The sequence below is a fragment of the Amblyomma maculatum genome, chromosome 8, assembly GCF_055883805.1.
Source record: "Amblyomma maculatum isolate TAMU_Amacu chromosome 8, ASM5588380v1, whole genome shotgun sequence".
Classification (NCBI taxonomy): Eukaryota; Metazoa; Arthropoda; class Arachnida; order Ixodida; family Ixodidae; genus Amblyomma; species Amblyomma maculatum.
The window spans coordinates 124,863,213-124,884,125 of NC_139351.1; the positions used below are offsets into that span (position 1 = coordinate 124,863,213).

The following is a 20,913-nucleotide window of genomic DNA, read 5'->3' on the forward strand; positions in this document are numbered from 1 at the left end:
ATACGTATCCAGGTGGTGTGTAAGTCAAGCTTTAACTTTCATTAAATCAGTGATGCGCATCCATGCAGTGCAAGTTAAGTCAGAGTTAATAAGCGTCCAAGTTTGCCCTTTATTTCGAAAATGCACAAAATGATATAAATACATATCGTACTATGAAAAGAGAGAGATAGTAAGGATACTTTAGGTGGGCCTGTAATGAAAACATGAACCATCTAATAAAACTTGCTAGCAAAGACAGTGATAATCTAGACGGCACCCATGTTAAAAGAATATCATACCATTATTTGTTGAAAAAATAATAATAAAGGAATAAAATAGTGTATTATGATATTATTAATCTCCGTTTTACACTTTCAACTGAATTGTTTTGAGAAAATTTGTCTGTTTATTATTAGATGCTCTTAGAAGAAATTACACAACTCTGTACGCAAAGACCAGTTGTCACTTGTTGAGCATTGCACGATGGCTGCATAAACGCCGTTTTCAGGGGTAGTTTTAGAGGTATAGATTACTGATGGGTATCAACCTGTGAAATGTTTAAATTGCAATGGTATTTTATTTCATACATATATAATCTGCGCAAAGGAATTTCTAGATCGTTAGAAGCTTTGCACAAAGAAAGTTGCCGGCAGCTATTCGTAAAGAAGCACCAGATTATCTGTATGACAAACACTGCAACTTACGATAGTACGAAGAGGTGATATCCAGGTGAGAATAGGTCCTGTCAACGGGCATCCTGAGCTTCCCAACATGCTCCCAAATCGGAAGCACGTAACGCATGTGCTGTGCGCTGGAAAGATAAACAACAGTATATATTTTACGCTGCTTGGATTAACTGGACTTATTAAAAAAGAAGGCTGTACGTTTCGGCGTATGAGCCGGTGATTATTCGGAGATTGTATTGCTATTGAGAAGAAGCTTGTCAAAAATAAGAACATATACAATAAAACTTGGCTGCCCATAAATCTGTACAAGCGGTTAGTTTAAGAGCGTTATTCTTTCCGCGCTTTCGCCGGTCGTGCCGCGTCGTCGCTGTTGTTCGTGGTGTAACCGGGCGTAGAGTCGCGAGCCAAACAGAATTTATGAGAACAGAAAGAAGAGCCGTGGGCTCTTGTTTTGAGAACTTATCTTTGGCTAGACAGATAAAGAAAGAGCGACTTGTAATTGCTCATACGCACTTACACATAAAAAGGCATCTCTGAAATTGGTTTTTACAATATATGACAAACATGCTTAAATAACAACTCTAAATTTCACATTAAGAAGGGTCGTAATTGTCCTTCGAATTATTTAGTCGGGAAAACGTGACCTGTATATAGTTCTATATTTCACGTTGGGGTGGGTTTTGAGTAGATTGGTACACAGTTAGTACAACTAAAGAATTCAGCAACTGGAAACAATAGGACAGTGGAAACTGGCGGCCTCTACTTAATGACCGATAAAAACTGTAAAAAAAAAATACTTTTTAGATAGGTGGATGTATAAAATGAACAAGATGTACTGGCTGGCTTGTTAGTTCATAATACAGAGGAATACCAAAGAAAATAACGACAATAACGAAGCTAATAGAAACCATTAAAACACTCAGGTCGCAGGCGGTGAGATTTGCCCTTGCCGTGGCTCAAAAGTACTCACAGATCGCGGTGGCAAGGGTATTTCGATTTTGCGACAGATCGGAAGGTGCTGGCGACGAACGAGACAACCTGGTCGCTGGGTTCGCTGATGATCTCCTGGGCAATGTGACGCAGCACGTACAGATCCGGGTTGCTGAACATCACCACGAGGAAGGAGGCAATTCGGATCTCGCTTGGTTCGCTAGTGTTGTGGAACACGGGCAGAGCGATGGAACGGGCCTGCGGTAAAAGTCAGTCGCGGTGAGAGCATGTAAAGGACGTTCATTTGCAATTATAACATTATAACCAAAAATGCCTAGCCATGGGGATCGTTAAACGCCGTGAAACGTTAAACAGATCGAAGAAAGAAGCTGGAAAAACGGACACTTCTCTGAGAAAAAAGGGCGCATTTCTCTGGTTACAGCCATCTTGAAACTCCCCAATAAGTAATAAGTGGTACCTGAATAGAGTTTCGTGCAGCTGTGTGCAAAATAAATAATTGAAGTAGGATGGACAGTTGGGCGAGTTGGTACAATTGCATAGTGGGTGGAACAGGGCGAAAAGACGAAACGCAAGAAACACAGCGCTCGTCTGTCGTGCGTCTCTTCTTGTGTTTCGTCTTTTCGCGCTGTTCCACCCACTATGTGTGCAAAATGTTGCGTAGCATATGAATCTTGACATATCATAGCTATCTCATGTTCTATATTACTATAGTATCTAGAGTATCAGCAGCATAAACAGCTGTTAGTAAGAGCTCACAGTTTCTTAGAACATGCTGATGTAGGAGGATCAAAATTTCCTTCCTTATACCCATTCCGGAATGTGTTGTTAGAGCTTGGCATGCCAAATATAAGGTTCCTTTACACGCTCCCGCAGGAAGAATATCTAAAGAGGCCCAAATATAAATTTGTTTATCGTCATAACTTGGCGACACTATGTTTTTTAAAAGGACACTGTGCACGTTTTTTTTTTTTTGTGGTACATGTCAACAATAATCAATATATTTAGCGAATATTTCGCCTAAAATGTTTTCTTTATAGAAACACCATGGCATATATTATTTGCATATTGTGCAATACTGAGTATCCATGACATAATTCGTTTAATTACATGGCTTCGACATATAATGCAGAACCTTTTCGGTAATGTAGAAGAAATGACGCCGCGGATTGGCTTACAAATCGGGTGTCTTTGAATAAATGTAAATCGGAAACCATGCAGTGCACCTCAGGAAAAAAATGGCGGCCGATGTAGCGCAGTTAGGGCAGAATTATTTGCGTAACCACTTATGTTTTAACTTCGCTTTCAGTTCGCACACACTTTTTTTTTTTTTTTTTTTTGTACGCAAACTTGCCATAAAGCATATTATATAAACTCATGTAAATGGTTATTATATATTAGAGCTTATTATATAAGCTCTAATATATTATATAAGAAACCTGCCACATTATGTAGAAGACCGCCCGTTTTCTAATTATTTCAGGCCAACCACCCAACAATCAGAGTTCGGCTGTGTAACCTGTACTCTAACATCCGCCAACTAACACCTTCCAGACGCATGTTCGTGGGAAGGACAGCCCAAACACATGCGAAACGATGAAGTGGAGGTCTTGTTAGGCGCGAACGCAGATAAATGTGCAAAAAGGGCACACTGTTGATATTCACAATCTTCAGAAGTCGAAGGGGGTTCACATTACTGATCCGCGCCTTATCACACGGCGACGTCCTAATTCTTACGTTGGCCAACTTGTTCACCAAGTCTTGCCTTTTATCTTCCATGTTTCTTCGTTCCGTAAGCAAGAGCTATACTGCAGATCGTGAATGACACACCAAATAGGATTCAGCGCAGCTTGTTCCACAACATGCACGGATGAGCGAAATTCGTGTTTGAATTGCTTGTTGCATACTAACCAGTTCGGGGTGGTAGACGGAGGCCTGTTTGAGAGCCCACAGGGCAGACATCCTGTGGTGCTCCTTGGCGTGCCCCTTGGGACAGATGAAGCGCTCCAGGTAGTGAATTGCTTTGCGAGTAGCCAGGTTGCCGGCCGCACGGAGGTAAACCGTGATCTCGTAGTCCTTGTCCTCGTGTGTGTCACTTGGTGTCACGGAGTACTGCGGTGTAAAGACAACGCCATGCGAGAGTGTCAGATTTGGCTTCTTATAGACCTTATGAAGAGGGAAGGAAGATGGGACTTAACAGGAAACAAACTGAACGATGGGGGTTGAAGAGAATCCGAGTCCACTAGCCAACGTTTGAACAAGAGCAGTGTTTGTCCTCTTGTCGAAACCTTGGCTTAAGATCTTAGGCCTAAGTTTTGCCTCTTTCTCTTTTTGGTTTGCTAGTTGATTTGACGTACAGTCAGGACAATCAACAAAACATCCACCACATGCTAAAGTTCCGCTCATTCAATGCTAAATACAGTGGATTATATTTTCAGGCGTGCAGGCATAAGTTGCGATCTTAGTGCTTTCGCGTATCAAATGCGTTAAGCGAGTCACTCACGTTGAAAAAGTGCGAGACGTTATCAGGACTGCAGGTGCCGTGGTCATCCTCCTGGTCGTTGGGAGCGTGCCTGCATCCTTTGCCGCCGGCGACAGCGCTGGCTGCCAGCTTGCAGGTGGACCAGACTTCGTGGTGCTTTTTCACAGCTTCCGACTTGCATGAGTCCTGGAGAAGGAAGAGCGTTCGGAATTCGTAAGCCTTGGTTCAATGGCAATCTGTCCTCAGGGGTAAGGCTATGCTTTCGTTTTGGGCATGCTGCAATATGTTCCATGAAATCAAGAAGATAAACAAAACAGAACTGATATGCTTTGATCGTCGAAGAATGACTAATCCATGACGACTGCTGTGTAGATTAAAGGTGGAGTACGCGATGAGGGATTTGGATGCGGGTGTCGGTTTGTCAATGGAAATCATTTATACTCACGCTGATGGCATGGATCATTGGGCTGCTGACTTCCTTCAGGTTGAGTTGGATCTTGGAGTAAAATTTGTCGGCATCCGATTCGCTCACTTCCTCATTTTTGATAAGGTTGAGGCCGAACAAGATGTGGGGGTTCATTCCAGTGGCTGAGAGGAGGTCCAAGAAGATGTGACTGGAAGGTACGCGAGGAATTCGTTAGTCAAGCCGAGACATTTGTATTTTCCCTTATTCTACTCATAGACACGTGACCTGCATTTATCCTTCACAAAAAGATATCGGACGAAAGGGAAAGTTGAAACACTTAAGGTCCTTATCTTGGCTAATAGCACTCCCAAATATCCATTGCCTTCCGAGGAATGAAAAACGCTATGCTAAGCAGGCCAAAATGAAAAAGGTAGAAAGGACGCCTCAGTTTTAACGCAGTGGTCCCGTCGGCAAGACTGACTTGCTATTTTGTCGAAGCGTAGTCACATGACTTAGAACCCCCGTTTGCCTCATTGTCAAACCGCGCTGTAGGCAGTACATATGTCTTCCCCGCATGTCTCCTTTATACTGAGACATGCACACATGCTTCTATTATGGATACAATGAATGTGACAACGGCTCATGGTAAATTGGCAGTGTAGTAATTGTACTAGAAAATTCATGAGCCTTGTGCGAAGATTATGTCCCATTGCACCTGTATACAAGACAACATTCAGAATGCGCTCATTTCTTACCACGATAAGAGGTCATACATTTGGGGAAATTGGTTTTGCCTAAAGGCGGACCTGAAGACTGAATGGCATACAAATGCTAATATCGTAGTTTGGCTAGCTTTAACTCTCGCACTGCATGAAGACAAGCCCAGTTAAGAACTGAGAGGAGTGGTTGCAGCTAGCACAGGACCGGGTCAAATGGAGTGGGTATAATCTGGCTGATGATGATGGTTATTTCTTCGAGGCCCGTCTCAGAAGTTCTCAGAACGTTTTTTTGCTGCAAATTTCTAATCCATCAGGTGCTGGCCTATTCATTACTTTCGGGACGACGCAATTTTCTTGCTGCGTATTCTTACCCGATGCTTGCTTTGATGTCTGCGGGGGCTGCGAGCACGTGGTGTTGGTATACGTCGTTTATATCCTCATAGCTGGAAGACGAGAATGCCTGGACCAGGGCCAAGAAGAGCGAAGCTCCGCTTGGCTTGTGCTCGATGTCACCAATGTCATCGTCGGTGAATTCCAGTTGCGCCAGCTGCTTCAGGACTTCCACGAACTGCGAACAACGATACATAACAGTTGCGTGAATTTCTGCAAGCCTGGTGCCTGGTGGTGCGATTGCGCGCGTTCTCTTTGGATATCGCGAAAGAAAATTCTGGGCAAACGTTTGTGAATGCAGTTCTTCCACATATTGCAAACGGGCGCTGGATATCGCGAAAGAAAATTTTGGAAAAGTTCTGGGAAAATGTTTCTGAATGCGGTTCCTCCACATATTGCAAACGGGCACTGTAGAAAAAAATGCATCCGCAGATCCTTTTGATACAGACTCGCAGTTTCTGTTGTTTATTGACAAAGTGCACCGCACCTCATTTCTATCAAAATGTTCAAAAAAATGCATTAAAATATTCTGCTGTTAACTGAAAAATGTTAAAAAAAAGGGGGGGGGGGGGGGGTCTACAGTTTCTATGGCAGTGCAAATTACATGTGTTTGAGCTGGAAAATTTCCTATGGAAATATTTGTTATGTGCAGGAAGCTTAGAGCATTCGCATCCACACTTTCAAGCAGCATCTTTCAATATCCCACAGTTGCTTCAGTTAAATATGCGGTCCCAGAAAGCCGGACTGGACTCTTAAATAGCCATAGTTACAATGCCTTGAGAGTATAGTGAGAGTATATCACAAAATGAAAAAAAATACTTCAGCAGCTATCACTTGAATCTCGCGTTAGTGGCAAACGTGCTGTCACTTTTTAGAGATGGCTCTTATTTTCCAGTGCACTAGGCCTAACCCGACTTATATTAGCCATAACCGATGATGATCTTCAGCTCAGTTCAGGACCGGGAAAGTATGACAATGAACCAAAAAGTGTTCAAACAAGACTCTCGAGCGATAAAATCAAGTTGAGGAGCGTAAACTGGCGGGAACGGAAATGCCAACCGGCCTCACCTTCTCCTTGTTGGAATGAATGCCGTATGCGGTGTAGATAGGATTAGGGTGCTTGAGCTCCTCCAGGTCCTTCAGGTGGTCGGATTGCGCAAATTCTTGCTGCAAGGAGTGTTCCTTCACGGCGTCTTCGGGGAGGGGGGTGTGAAAGGCGGCGTCGTGTTGCTCATCAAGGTCCAAGGTACGGCTGCAAGAATGCGAAAAGGCGTATAGAAATGTAAAGCTATTTCCAAGAAAACAGTGAGCCAGACATACGCTCTGGAGGTAAAGCATAGAAATTAGGGCTCATTTTGCGTCCTTTTTGAGGCAATGCTGATTCGCACAGGTGGGTACTCCCTTAAAAAAACATTAAAGAGAAATGACGTTGCAGTTTTGTGGCTCAGTCAAAGCGAGCTTGCATGAGGATGTAGTGGAACGATGTAAGGGATCAACAGGACGGCATTTCCAGGCTTGAGCCGGGTTGATATGCTCAAACCTAAGTTGTGCGATGCTAGACGGCTCTGCTGCCGCATTTAAATGTAGCCCGAGTTGCTAGTGAGATCATAGTGAGACAATTGGACTAACGTCCTCTCTACAAGGAAACCATAAGACGCCAAGGAGAAACTCACTCGTGGCTGATGTGTGTCGAAGGTGTTCCCAAGTTTTTCTGTGAGACAGGCTTAGATACATGTCGGTAAGGGATCGGAAGGGTTATGCTTGGCTTAGACGGCTAGCGCGGCGGCCCAAGCTTGCATCTAGCGCGCGCGGGATGATATGTTGGTGAGCATTTTAAAGCTACTCTGTGCAACAGGTCATGGAATGCACCACTGACACAGAAGAATCTTGATAATACATGTGTGTGCTAACTTGTATGCGTATGTTTGTTGACAGGTACCTCTCTGAAGCATGTGCAAGTCTGCGCGTGTGTGCAAGACATGGACTGCTTGTCCAGGTCTTCTCAATCTATTCAATGTGTTATGACATCTTCAGCTTCCATCGTAATCTACCTCTCTATTTCCTTCTATTCCCCTTTAAACAGTGAATCAGCCGGTCAGAGTCAAGAAATCACTGTTCAACCGCTCCTCCTTTCCTCTAAAATTTTACTCTCTCTCTCTCTTCTCTCTCTGTCTAAGCTTTTTTGACTTTCATAATTATAACTTCTTTCCGGTACAAACTTCTTTCCTGTCGTTGAAGAGTATCAGCGGAAGCCGGGGGAAGGTAAGTAGAGCTGTGCGTATTTCGGTACTGTTGGTTCCTAATTAGTGAAATCTATTACAGCATATTTCAGATTCCGTGTAAAGGAATCCGGCACTCCGATCCTTCCGCACTTGGAGGATAGAGTCTAGCGTACCCATTTGGCCGTTAAGGAAAATGTTCACCAGTGATAAAAATATTCGCATGAATGCAACCTAAGGAATGTACGTGGCCTTTATATGTACCTGTCTTTCAAGGATGTGAGTGGGTTTGTTTTCCTTTGCAAAGTGCTTACTTGATAATAATGATGATCCTCTTGGCGTCGCCGTGCGGCTTGAATAGATGGGAAGACTCTTCCGAGGCATGGTGGATCACGTATTGCTGAGCGGTTCCCTCGAGTTCATAGTAGACATCAGTTGTTGCGTACTGAGGGTGCTGAAAACGTATATGCATATTTAAACCATGACAAAAAGGCTATAGATATCTGTCGACTCGGCCCAATAATTTCCTCGACAGTGCAACAGCGATTCTATATATTTCAATGTTAGCACTGAGAAGAACAAGATGACTACCGCTCTATACTTCCTTCGGGATGGTTTAGAAGATGGCTAGTTTCTAGGGAAGAGTATGTGTTCGAAGCTTAATTTTATTTATCACTAAAATAAAGATAATAATTGGTTTACAGGAACGAAAACGCGCGGTATCTGTCACAGTTCTCCACTGACGCCTGAACCGAGCCACAACGAAAAGGAGAAATGTGTAAATGAAAGAAGAAAAAGAGAAAGAGGTGACGTAGTGGAGGGCTTCAAACTACCGCGCAAAATATTCTCTCGCCTCATCGCACTTTAGTGGTACAAGTGCCGCCCTGAATTCTCTTCGTTTGATATGGAGATTACCACCTACCGCTTCATGATCCTCGCACATGTCGCAACGTTCGCCCTTCATCCGACCGAAGACGGCAACTCTGGCGTTGTCGCACTTTTCGAGGTTCTTGACCTTGGACAATGCGATGTGATTGCGCTCTTCCTTGTGCACAATATACAGGGTGTCGCAGGCGCCGTGAAGACTGTGCTGAATGAGCAAAAAAGAGATGGATGGGGTGAATTCTCGTCTGCCAGTCGACTTTCAGAACAAGTAAAAAAAAATCCCATTCCCCGATACTCTCAAACCAGAGCGATATAAATGTTTATGCTTTAAACCTAGCTACGCTGCCAGAAAGCAATCGCACGCCTGACAAAAATTTATGCATATAAATGAGTTGTAAACGAGTTCAGCCAGAGATCATTTAGCGTCGGGTTATCACTCCATTGTCTACTTTTAACATTGCTAGCAGATGCTAGGAGAGGCTTTGCTGATCCATTCCAGCCGCAGAAAATTGTGAGTCACTTTAGTAGAATGGGCTGGTTTGGTTTAGTTTGTGACTTTTAACGTCCCAAAATGACTCAAGGCTATGAGAGACGCGATAGCGGAGGGCTCTGGAAATTTCGACCACCCGGGGTTCTTTGGGTTCCTTACTTTTCAGCCTCCACCGAAAAGCAGCCGTCGCGGACGGGATTCGATCCCGCATCCTTGGGAACAGTAGTCGAGCGGCATAACCACTGCGCCGCCACTGCGGGCATTTTTGTAGAATTCATATTTAGTGCTCTTTATATTATCTGCTCCCTTATTGTCCTTAATTTTTCCCTCTCCGCACATGCGGTAACAACATAGAAATTGCCCCTCAAAAAAGAAAAGCTCTGTGAGGGAAAGTAGGAGAGTTGAAGGAAGGATCCTTGAGTGGCATTGTCTGAGTACAAAAGACTAACCATTTACAAGAAAATTTTGCATAGATGTCTCGGGGCAATTTTTCTGGCATTATGCCTGTAAGAAAAGCACGCATCGTATGAGTATGTGCAAAACCGGCAACAGCCCACATACTGCGAGAAAAACACAGCTGCTTTAGCTCGGCCACAGTGCGTGCACAATTTGCAGTATTCGCAGATGGCTCGCTGCTGAATATACGCAAATAGTATACTGCTCGCTTGATCGAAAAGCAGTCGGCATCTCCGCCGCCGCCGCCACCGCGTGCAGGAAATATTCGTGGGGAAAAACCCTGATTGATCCACAAGGTTGGGACATCACAACCACATGACCTCGTGCGGGAATTTAAAACATGCCACTTTCAAAACCAAGCCGTATAACTAATTGGGGAATGCTCCAAATGAAGTCAGAATTGGTGATCAGGTTCCTCTAATTTCGACATTTCAGAAATTTCCTCATTCGGGTTCGAATACAGGTTCTATACGTGCCAGAAAAGTGTGTGAAGGTTTTTTAAATGAAATCCTGAATCGTAGTAATACTGGGTTATGCGCGACGCTAAAATATCGAATGTGGCACGTGCATTCGTGAAGGAGGTAATCTAGAAAGAGTGTCAATCAGTTCACTAACATTTACTGCAGTGGCAATGTCGGACACTCTGTACCTCTTTCACATGGTACTCCTTGTCGTCGTGATGCTCGTGGCGTCCCTTGACGAGGTCCACTTGGAAGAGAGACAGGATGCCCTTCTTCAGGTTTTTCACCCATAACGGTTCGCTCTTGCCGATTTCGATCTCCTCGAACTGCGGTACAAGAACCAATGCTGATCATGAAATGCGCTCAAACAAGGCCTACCAGTTTTAGGAATAGAAGTATTCGTGGATGTTTTTGCAGCATTGCGGGTCTGGTTTAGATGTTTTCAGAGGTTTCTCATACGTCCCAACCCTCGATTATCTTGTAGACATGGACTCAATTGTCTGGGTTTTGTTGTGAATGTGACGCCTATATATCAAAAACTAGTCAAAATTTTCATTTATTTCAACCAACTAAATGTTGGTGATGAGTACGGAGGTGTAAATAGTATTCAGCATATTCCAGTGAAACCTGGTGAAGCGGTATAGGGTTGAAAGACAACCAAATGTAAGTTACGCGAAGGAACAAGACTGCCATAGCTCACGCTTAACACTCAGTAAAATTTATACGTGTGGTTTGAGAAAAGTGATATGAAGTGTCACCTAATATTTTGCTTTGATAAATGTGTCATACACACTACTTCGTAACTTAAATCTGTGTCTATGTCCTAACTATGCGTCGTATATATATATATATATATATATATATATATATATATATATATATATATATATATATATATATATATATATATATATATATATATTTTCAACGTACTGAATTGTTTGGTTTCCTAGAATAAATAACAACATATTTATAACCTAAATATGTATTCTTGCATATCTAGAGATTTATGTACAAAATGCTCAGTATTTCGCAAGTAAATCTAAGGAGAAAGTAAGTGGCTGAGCGATGTAGTTGAAATAACTATGGCCAAGAAAAAATGTCCTGCACTTTACAGGAACGATGAAGAGCTTGGTTCGAATTAAAAAAATTTAGCCCCTTTAAATGCTAAAGATACCGATAACTAATCACCGCTTATTACTGACGATCGAATAAATTCTTAGAACATTATAGAAAGAACTGCAACACCTGTAAGCGGAATGCTTAGCATATTAAATTTGCCAGGCTTTACAGGGCATACATAAAGGCTTTATAGTTTTTTTTTTTTATTTTCATAAGATTCTTATGCTGTCCTATCTGCAATCGGGATAGCGAAGTATGCAGTCAGGTTCCACTGAACGAAGTGTGGTTTTTCTAGAGATTTTCTAGCAATCTATGACTTTGTTCCAAGATTTCTGTAGTTGCGTAGCACTGCCACTGAAATTGGCAACACACACGTTTTGTTCTTACCTTTCCTTCATCGAACTTCCCAGCGAAGGGGTGCTCCAGCGCGCCTACCAAGTGCTCGTTGGACGCGTAGTTGAACTCGTGGCGTTCGATGTTAATGTCGTCCGAATTGAACGTGTCCGATTCGAAGTCAGCAATCTGCAAATTAAATCGAAGGAATGTTGCGAGAACAATTTTACCGCTTCCGCATTGTTACTCTCAAGTCCAAGCCGAGAAAAAAAAAATTGATGAAAAGAGAGGGGATGCACTGCGATTAATTACTCCTAACTAGAATGAAATGGTTAGAAATACGTAGCAGTAAAGCTAAAACTTTGGCACAAGCTTGAAAGTTTATTACATTTAAAAAATGCGGTGTTGTTGATTTCGAAAAGAATGATCCGATGTTCGAGCATAGTTCCCTCCAGTCAACGACTAAATGCTGGATAATTATATTCTGGTTTGCCATATTTAACATTAAATCAAATTTCATAAGAAGACTTCATTCAGCTAAAGCTAGTTTGAACACGTTGAATTAGTTGCGATTTATTAAGGAATTGTTTTCTAGAAATCATTTAAAGCATTGTTTTAGGGAATTTGTGTTCTCAATTTATTCGCTTATGCTCCTTTTCAGAAGACTAATAATTTGCCTGAGCGACCATATGTTCTTTCCTCTTTCTTTTTCCTTCTTCACAAAAAATGGCATAGTGATAGAATCGGGATATACGATAGCAACATTTCCAAAGTTATCGGAAAATAAATTGCTACTTGCGAAAGCTGTGATTGCTGAGCATGGCACAAGGCGCGAATCGCATTCCCAGTTATAAATGCGAAAACATTTTTTTTTTGCCTCATGTGTGCGTCATCAGAGTACGTCCTCAGTGCCCGTCACCAGAGCATGTCATCATGAACGGACACTCAAGTGAAAAAATCATGTCCACGCCAGGAATTGAGCCACCCTCCTTTGGTATCATAACCGAGTACGCTGACCAATATACTCTACGTCGCCTTCCTGTAAACTTGCCTCATGCGTGTGTTGTCAGAGCATTCCATCAGTGCCTTTCATGAGTGCATGTCGTCATGAATTGACACTTAATAAAAAAAAACATGACTGCGCCGGAATGAAGCTACTTTCCTTCCGTGTCCCAGATGAGCGAGGTAACCACTACTCTACGCCGATTTCCTGCGAACGTGTGCGCAATTATGATTGCCGAGCATAAGAATGCTGCAGGCCGTTGAGATAAATAAACAAATAACGAAATTAAAGAAGAATTAAAAGTGAAACAATATTAAAACAATAATATGAAAAAATTACCGACTATTACGTTAGTTCCTAATGCGAAATTTGAGCTCAGCTCATCAGTTATTACAGCGTTTCGATAGATTGAGGCAAAGAATTTAAGCAAGACATGCATGTACGATTACAGACAACATTTAGGCAGGCGGTTCGCAGTGGCGAACGGCGGCGGCTATGCGTTTCGGCTCGGGCGGTTCACATATCGAGATTCACCGGCACGAATCCGGCGCTCTGATTGCCGCCGCACAGGGCTGGCATTGGAGGAGGAGCGAAAAGAGCAATAAGTTATTGGGAGGTCGCGGGAGGCAGCGCGCGGGCCCATAAGAACGTTGGGGGCGAAGAGATAGCAGCCACTGACTGATGCTGCTGACGTTGCTAGCGGGTCAAGTCAACGTGGCTTTGCTTTTCGACTTGGGATGCACGCACCATGATCCGCTGATGCAGAGCCGGCGCTTCGGCAACCGGAGAACACCGTCGCCGCCACTAAGGAAAAGGGTGGGGGGAGGGTACAGGAAGCGGCCTTCGGTGGTTACAGGAGCGCGCGTAGCAACTGGAGAACACGTGCGGTCGCCGCCATGGCGGAAGAGGGAGGTAGGTAGGCTACACTAAGCGGCGAACAGTGGCGACAGGAGGCCGCTCAACAACCGGGGGACACGAGGGTGAAGGGAAGGGTACACGCAGCGGGAAACGGTGGCGGCAGAAGCGCGCGCAGTCGCGGCTGCAGAGCTGGTTACGAGGGACAAAGGCGACACCGACGGCGACGACGACGCGAAACGCAGTAACGGGCGTCAAGGAGCTGCGATCTAAAACGATGACGAGTCTAGTGTCGCAGCCGATAGCTCGCGTTTTTGCATTTCTCCAGTGCATGATTTGCCGTTCTCTAAAATTTTCTCTTTGAGATGGGTGCGACGTGCAGGACTTATATCCTTCCATGCAGGGTGAAAGATTCAGAAGTGGTTTTATTTATTGTAGAACACTGCACTGCGGAGACGTTTCCCTCACTTCTTCCGCTTCCTTATCCGCCGTGTATTTGGTCAATTACGATCAAACAGTTACCTATTGCGCCTTTTTGTTTTGTTGTCATAGTCGCCGTCATCATCATACGGTTAACTACGTCCAGATCCTAATAAACTCATTCCTCTACCAGCTGCTACCAACATGTCCCCACAAACTGCCTAATATCAACCCCGCCTATCTAACTTTATGTGACACCTGCTACTCTTGACGTCCCTCAGTGTCCAGACCGTTACCTTTGGCGACCATCGGTCACCTCTTTCGACATAAGATGCCCTGCCCAGGCATATTTCTTTTTCTCAGCCGATTATCGCTAAATCATGTTCTCCGACGCACTTTCGCACATCATCTTCTGCAAATTTATCTCTACAGTTCATGGCGGTGTCCTATATCGAATTTAATGCTGGGAAGGATTGACGGACACAGGAGAATGGGTAGGCAGCGAACGCTATGGTTAGATGGCTTCCCCAAGGCACTGCAGATGAATCTATTTGATATTCGAAATATAGTGCGAGACCGGAAAGCCTGGCGTAATATTGCTTATAGGGTAACGAAGAGTCGGACACGACTGAACTTAACTGATGCCAGAAACAATGCGCTTTGAAACTGAAATTTTCACAGAATTTACTAATAAAACCTGCGCTAAAATAATGTCATTCATTCTTAAATACCACGCTTCAGTATTCGATAAATCGAATTGATAGTCTTCGTTGGCATGTACAACTACATTTAGTACCGCAGAAGTGCACCACAGGGTAACATTGAGAGCAGTACGCGATTATTAAGGCGAAAGAATTTCTTGCCCGATGCTCGCTATGACCAGAAAGTGTGACCAGAAAAAGCCCTTCGTACCTGCCGCTCATCCAGAGAATGACAATTATGATTTGATTACTCATAGTGATGGTTAGTCATAGTAACAATGATGGTTACAGTGTCTGATGCCTTAACAGCTGAATGCAGATGGTGCCACTGCATGCCCAGACATGTCTGAACATTCCAGGCGTTGGCTGAACTCCGCGTATATGCAACGAATCAGACGTGCGGGCAGATGCGTAAAACCAGCCCAGCAACAAGGGAGAAACTCCTTCACATTGCCGTAGGTAAAGAGGCTAAAGTGGCCCTCGGAAATTTTTCGGCCTCAGTTAGCTTCGTAAGTCAAGCTCACCTTGAAATGCGTGTTGTCCGCTTTAGGCTGGACGATGACCTTGCTTCGGAAGGCCATCCCAGCAGACTGATCGCGCTGCTCTGGACTGAAGACGTGCATTGTGCCCTTGTACCTGTACACATATTCCTTGCCCACCTCGAAGCCTGTCAAGAAAAGAATGAGCCAAATCGCAGTTTTTCCATAATCGCGTTAAGATCGGCCTCTCTGCTCTTTGAGCCGTTGTTTGGAGTGCCCGCGGCGTAAGCTAAATATTAGTATAGTTTTCACTTCTTAGGCAGCTTTAGAACCATCTTTGGTAAACTGGAGGGAGAAATAGTATAGTGGCAGTAGTAGTAGTAATACTAGCATTAGCAGGAGTAACACTTGAGGTAGTACCAGTGGTAGTGATGGTAAGTAGTATTAATATTAGCATTAGTAGTAGCAGTAGTAGTAGTAGTAGTAGTAGTAGTAGTAGTAGTAGTAGTAGTAGTAGTAGTGTAAACATCATTTTTGCGGATTTAAGCCCCAAAGGAGGTCGTCGGCCTACCGGATCAATGCCAATTGATTCCTCTGTGAGGAGCTCTCCAGCCAGGCGCGTGAATAGAAAGGGGGAAATGTCAGGATGATGGTAGGATGAATGGAGTTTTCTGAAGGCCTATGAGTTCGAGAATCCATCGACCTGTATGGCCGATAGATTCTCAAGCCTCCTATAGAGCGTGACAAGACGCATACAAGGATAGCATACTCGTGCATAGCATTTCACATCATAGAGAACGTGTTATTCATATCTGTCGTTTGTCCCTACATTTGTGGAACTTCTAAGGTCATAGAAACTCACTGGCTAGCCCAGAGTCGAGTCCTACTGATTTAAACACAAGCCTCGGAGGCCTCAGGCTAGTCGGCTAGAGGTGAGGTTGAACTCCAATGTTTTCAGAGGACAGTGATTCCGGTCTGAGCGTCTTGCTTGCTTCACTACTTGCTTCCGAAAATTTTTTCTCATGAATAGGATTACGAAAGTGGAGGTACTAATAAGCAATGGTTGGACAATCGAGCTGGGCTTCTTTTTCACGCATAAAGTTCCATTGAAGGTACGTTGTATGACCTCATCTGACCCCTCTAGTCCTCAAAGACCTCTACACGAGCTTCTGCGTGTTGTGTAGTCTTCTGGGGACACTCTAACATGAGCAGCATCGCAGAACAAAAGGCAACACTTTGACTCTTCTAAAACAACATTTCATGTGCTCACAATTGCACTTCCTGACGAGGCTAAAAAACTGAAGCTCTGGATATTCATAAATGGCAATCTTTTCACTGACATAGGAAGTGGTTGCTGCAGGAGTACTTACCTGAGGCGGCAGCTGCCAGCAGGAGTAGCCATAGAAGCCTCATGGTGACCGCCCAAGAACTCACTTGAAGACCAAGCGCAGCTCTAGCTTCCGGCATCTCTGTGGAGCCCTTAAATACATTCCGCGCGTCTGTACAGCGGCGTTGTTGCGCAGGGCATGGTGGGTAGGCAACAGTGGAGTGCTACGATTAGGCGAAGAAGTGATAGCAAAGGGGAGATAAAGACGCTTCAGGAAGGGCCAAGATGGATGCTTGCTTGGGCTACATCATGGTAATTTGAATAAAGGCAAGAGAAGACTATTTTATGTTCTTTTTTTTTTTTATCAAGCTTGCAGTTGTACACGTGCACGAATGCTTAGTTTGAAGGTTACGGGCTCTTTCATGAAGTTATCTTGAGTGTTTTTGGCAATTGCGCACGCTTCGATATCTTGAGCACAGACGTCGCCCTTGAATTCTAATGTCGTCTATACTTAAGACGTCCGTATGGACAGCTGCTTTGGCCAGCGCACCGTTATTGATAGACGGCTGTGTCAAGTATGTAGCTTACCGTTAGGTGAAGTCGTAGGCATGCGGCGGCATGGGTAGCTTAGTGTGACGTCGCATAGCCCTGCACGAGAAGTTATTGGGAAAGTGTAATGAAAAAGCACTGAACAAGGGTAGAGGGAGGGAATCGTCAGTTCTTAAGTTGAACTAACGTTTCGACATGTGGGCTTGTCTTCGTCTGTGGACCACGATCATCACTGGCAGATGTTTAATTACGCTTTTGCTTCCGAAGAACGAAAGCTAAAGCGGGGAAAGCAGGGGAGGGGGGGGGGGGGGCAGAAGAAAGTAGATCAAGGAGTGAAAAATGTTTCTTCGATATATATTTCTCAGCTTGGAACCTGTGATCCTCTGGCCTGGAAAATAAAGTAAAAATCGGCAGCAGCAGGTAACACTACAGTGCCGGTTGGATGGTGAGTGAGCACCTAAAGCAGGTTAGATGCTGGCACACCTTTCTTGAAAGTGGACAGGCATTCAAAAGGGTAAGGGGCGTATAGGGGTGGCTAAAAAGGTGAGAACTATTTCAGCGGATGCACCCGACCAGTGGTGCAGTGGTTAAGGCACTCGATTGCTGTGTCCAAGTATGCGAGATAGAATCCCGGGCGCTACGGTTGCTTTTCGATGGACGCGAAAAGCTAGGCGGCCGTGTCATGCGGTCTAACTTTCTGGTGCCCTTTGCTATACGGCGTCTCTCATAGCTTGAGTCGCTTTGGAACATTACGCTATTGAGCTGAATCAAACTTCGGCGGATGCAATTAGGAGAATGACCAAGAAAGGAAGGAGTGCCATCCCCCCGATAAAGAGGGGAATGTACTTTTCTAGAGCGAGGTATATTTCTCCCGTTCTCTTTTTTTTTTTTTTTTTTTTTGCAGCGAAAAGAGTTTAAATCTGCCAAGGGAACTAGATATGGAGCGAAGGAGTGAGAGATTTACACTTGGTGAGCTCCCATATGAAAGGGGAACCGAGATAAGGATTCATTCAATGATTACAGTCATCACTATAAAAAGCGCACTTCTTTGCTTGTTCAAAATAAACTTCTACTGACTTGCTTTTGCTCTCGAGGCCTGCTCAAGTAGAGGGTAGTGCTATGAACATTATTCGTAATTTTACTGAAAGTGACGGTCATCCCTTCTCACCAGGAGTGTGCATGGGTTCGAACATCAGTTAACGTATCACGCTACTCAGTTGAATGCGAAATCAAGCCAGAAATAAAATGGAGTGAAGAAAAATTGGTTTTCTCTGAGAAATCACAGAAGTGTCAATTTTTAGTTAGCCTGCACGTCACAAATTGTTGGAAAGGATAAGCACTTCGTTTCTTTTTTTTTTTTAATTTGCTGCAGCTGTCCAATGTGCGCAGCCTTAACCCCTGCGGCGGAGCATTTCCAATATTCCTCGCAAATGTTTTTCTGGGTGCTTCTGTCGGCACTGAGGTTCCATTGCCACACATCGAAAACGTTTTTCTCATTGTGCAGGTATTTATGAATTCAATATTATATCGCCAAAATAGGAGATCAGGGCTCAGCAGGCGTAAAACCCGAAGGGTACTGCATTGATTACCGCAGCACACAACGAAGATGAAAAAAAAAAAGATAATTATTTCGCAATGTTGGGCATTTGTAAAGTAGTTTTTTTGTAAGAAACAGACAACCACCTTTGCACATAAGGTTTAGCTGTCTGACATTTCAGTTCAGTTCAGTGAACTGAACTGAAATGTCTGACATTTATCTTTCTGTAATGCATTGCACTTTGCTGGATCATATCGTGGACACCCTACATCTATTGCCTAAAATGAAATTACAATGTGTTTGCGCGCGCCTCGTACTTGCATTCTACGGAAAAAAGTAGCCAGACATAGTTTATTTTTTGCAGCCTCGAGAGCAACCTCACACATGCTGCACGAGTGATGGCTCAAGAGCTACTGTGAGCCCGCCCCACAGGTTTACAGCAGCTCTCTGTGATGGTCACAAGAGGAAGGGAGTGGGAAAAAATAACAGCGCAGTCACCGGACAATTTATTTTAAGAGGCAGTTTGCAATGGTTCGTGTTTCCCAACAGTCGCACTGACACTGCCTGGCTCGATCCAAACTCCGCTTTTGACTACGGTGCAAATTGACATTTTTCAGCGCATACATCTAAATACACTCCTTACTCCTTCCCGATCGTTTTTCTACTGCGTATCAGATATTCTTCCGCATGGCCGAATTCTTTTTAATTCCGTGCTAATTTATAACTCTGCATTCTATCCTGCCTTGTTGCAATTCAGTCCCCTCATTTTTCACAGCCTCTCTCTTTCAACGTGGCGGGTTTGGCCAGCCTCGGATCTGCTGACAGATCAGTTGGCCTTGGCGCTCTTGGCTGATGACATTCTCGATGCTTAATACTCTATCCCGACAAAGTTTTTTTTTCCTCCTCCTACGTTAGCAAAGTCTTTGATTAGTCTTTTCTTCAAAAAGCTAATATATATTTCTGTCGATCTACTGCAAATAAGTTCTGATCTTAGTAGTAAATCAAACAATGCATTAGTACACGTTCATACTAAAAATTACTAGCGTCTGTCACAGACGTGGCCAGGAGCACAGGACATATTATTGCGAAACAATATTATGCCCATGAACGGCCTTTCGCGTAATCCCGGACCGTGCTAAGTTTGACCGTTAAGCGTCAACCGTAGATGACCTATGACGTCATACCAGCTGCGAGAGACGGGCTACCAAGTCGAGTCGTCGGGCGATCCCGGATCGTGCCACGTCGGCCGGCGGTTCTCCCGTTAGAGGCGCTGCGCTTCCACTTTGAGTGATGGTATGATAAAGGCCTATGTACTACCAGTCCCATCTTGAGAGCGGTGGGAGGCTATATTCCACAGCTCAGACCCGCTTACGCAAGGGTGGGGCACGATGTCTGTAGAGCCAGGGACTGGATTGGATTGGATCGGAAAGCATTTATTGTCAGCAATGAGCGATTTGTGGGCGCTACACTTAGATGGCCTCAAGTCCGTTGTTCTCGGCGACCTTTTGAGCCCACTCAAGAGCCCGAACTTGCGTCAGCGGGTCTGAGCTGGCCAGTATAGCCTCCCACCTCTCTAAAGAAGGGACTGGTAGTAGGTCCGCTGGTGGCGGCGCGTTTTTGCAGCTCCATAATATATGATAGTATCCGACTATTTCGCCGCAGTGTTTAAAATTTGGATTGTATTGTGCTGGGGTACATGTGCACTAATTTAGATGGGCTGAAGAAAGCACGCGTCTGGAGCCGACGCCAGATTACTTCCTGCCTTTTGTCTAGTTTCTTGTCTGGTAGAGGATATATCCGCATTTCTAGTTTAAAGTGATTAGTGTAGTCATGAAATGAGACTAGTGCATCTCTCGAGAAATTGGGGGAATCAACCTGGCTCACTGCTCGGCTGACATAACCTCGACCTATACTGTGAGCCAACTCGTTTCCTTTGTTCCCCGAGTGTGCCGGCACTCACATAAGTTCCACCTCTTTTTGGTCCCAGTGTTTATATCTTAAATTTCGCTCTGTCTCTTTGGAGACCATGCCCTCGCAAAATTGTTTATAGCAGATTTACAGCAGATTTACATCAGATTATAGCAGGGACTGGAAGTTATTTAGTCTAGCGCCCGCATCAAGCCGAGTTCTGACACTAAACGTTTTCTAATCTCAATCTGCTGCATCTTTTTCGTCACGTCGTACAGCTCAGAGAAAGGGCAAAAATAGTGATGCCAATAGGAACAGGGATCGATACGGAACAATTCTAGTGAACATCATTACATTTTGTTTGTTCGTTGATGAGCTAGTGTCTATTTTTTTGGGTGTCAATTGACGCCTCAAGACAAAAGGATTAAACGCAACATGACAGCTCACCCGGGTCATTTTGCTTGCAACATTGCTAATATTTTTAAATTGTCAATCTACTACTTCGATATCAAGCGTTCCTGCAAAAAATACAACCTCCTGTCATGCTTGCGTGCACCG

At 44.2% G+C, this 20,913-nt stretch overlaps 1 protein-coding gene across 1 annotated transcript in view; it reads right to left on the reverse strand.

Annotated features, from left to right (window-relative positions):
* Nucleotides 1-16,474, reverse strand: part of LOC146182477 (vitellogenin-6-like) — a 34,685-nt gene extending 18,211 nt beyond the window's left edge. Inside the window, exons 1-13 of the mRNA XM_084577606.1 lie at nt 16,405-16,474; nt 15,080-15,222; nt 11,631-11,765; nt 10,310-10,447; nt 8,752-8,919; nt 8,144-8,283; nt 6,679-6,862; nt 5,592-5,788; nt 4,541-4,709; nt 4,117-4,281; nt 3,525-3,725; nt 1,636-1,853; nt 684-790 (exon numbers count right to left, since the gene is read on the reverse strand). Of these exons, the coding sequence (XP_084433732.1) occupies nt 684-790; nt 1,636-1,853; nt 3,525-3,725; nt 4,117-4,281; nt 4,541-4,709; nt 5,592-5,788; nt 6,679-6,862; nt 8,144-8,283; nt 8,752-8,919; nt 10,310-10,447; nt 11,631-11,765; nt 15,080-15,222; nt 16,405-16,447 (2,008 nt within the window). The 5' untranslated portion in view covers nt 16,448-16,474. The remainder of the gene's footprint in view (nt 1-683; nt 791-1,635; nt 1,854-3,524; nt 3,726-4,116; nt 4,282-4,540; nt 4,710-5,591; nt 5,789-6,678; nt 6,863-8,143; nt 8,284-8,751; nt 8,920-10,309; nt 10,448-11,630; nt 11,766-15,079; nt 15,223-16,404) is intronic.
* Between the last annotated feature and the right edge of the window lie 4,439 nt (nt 16,475-20,913).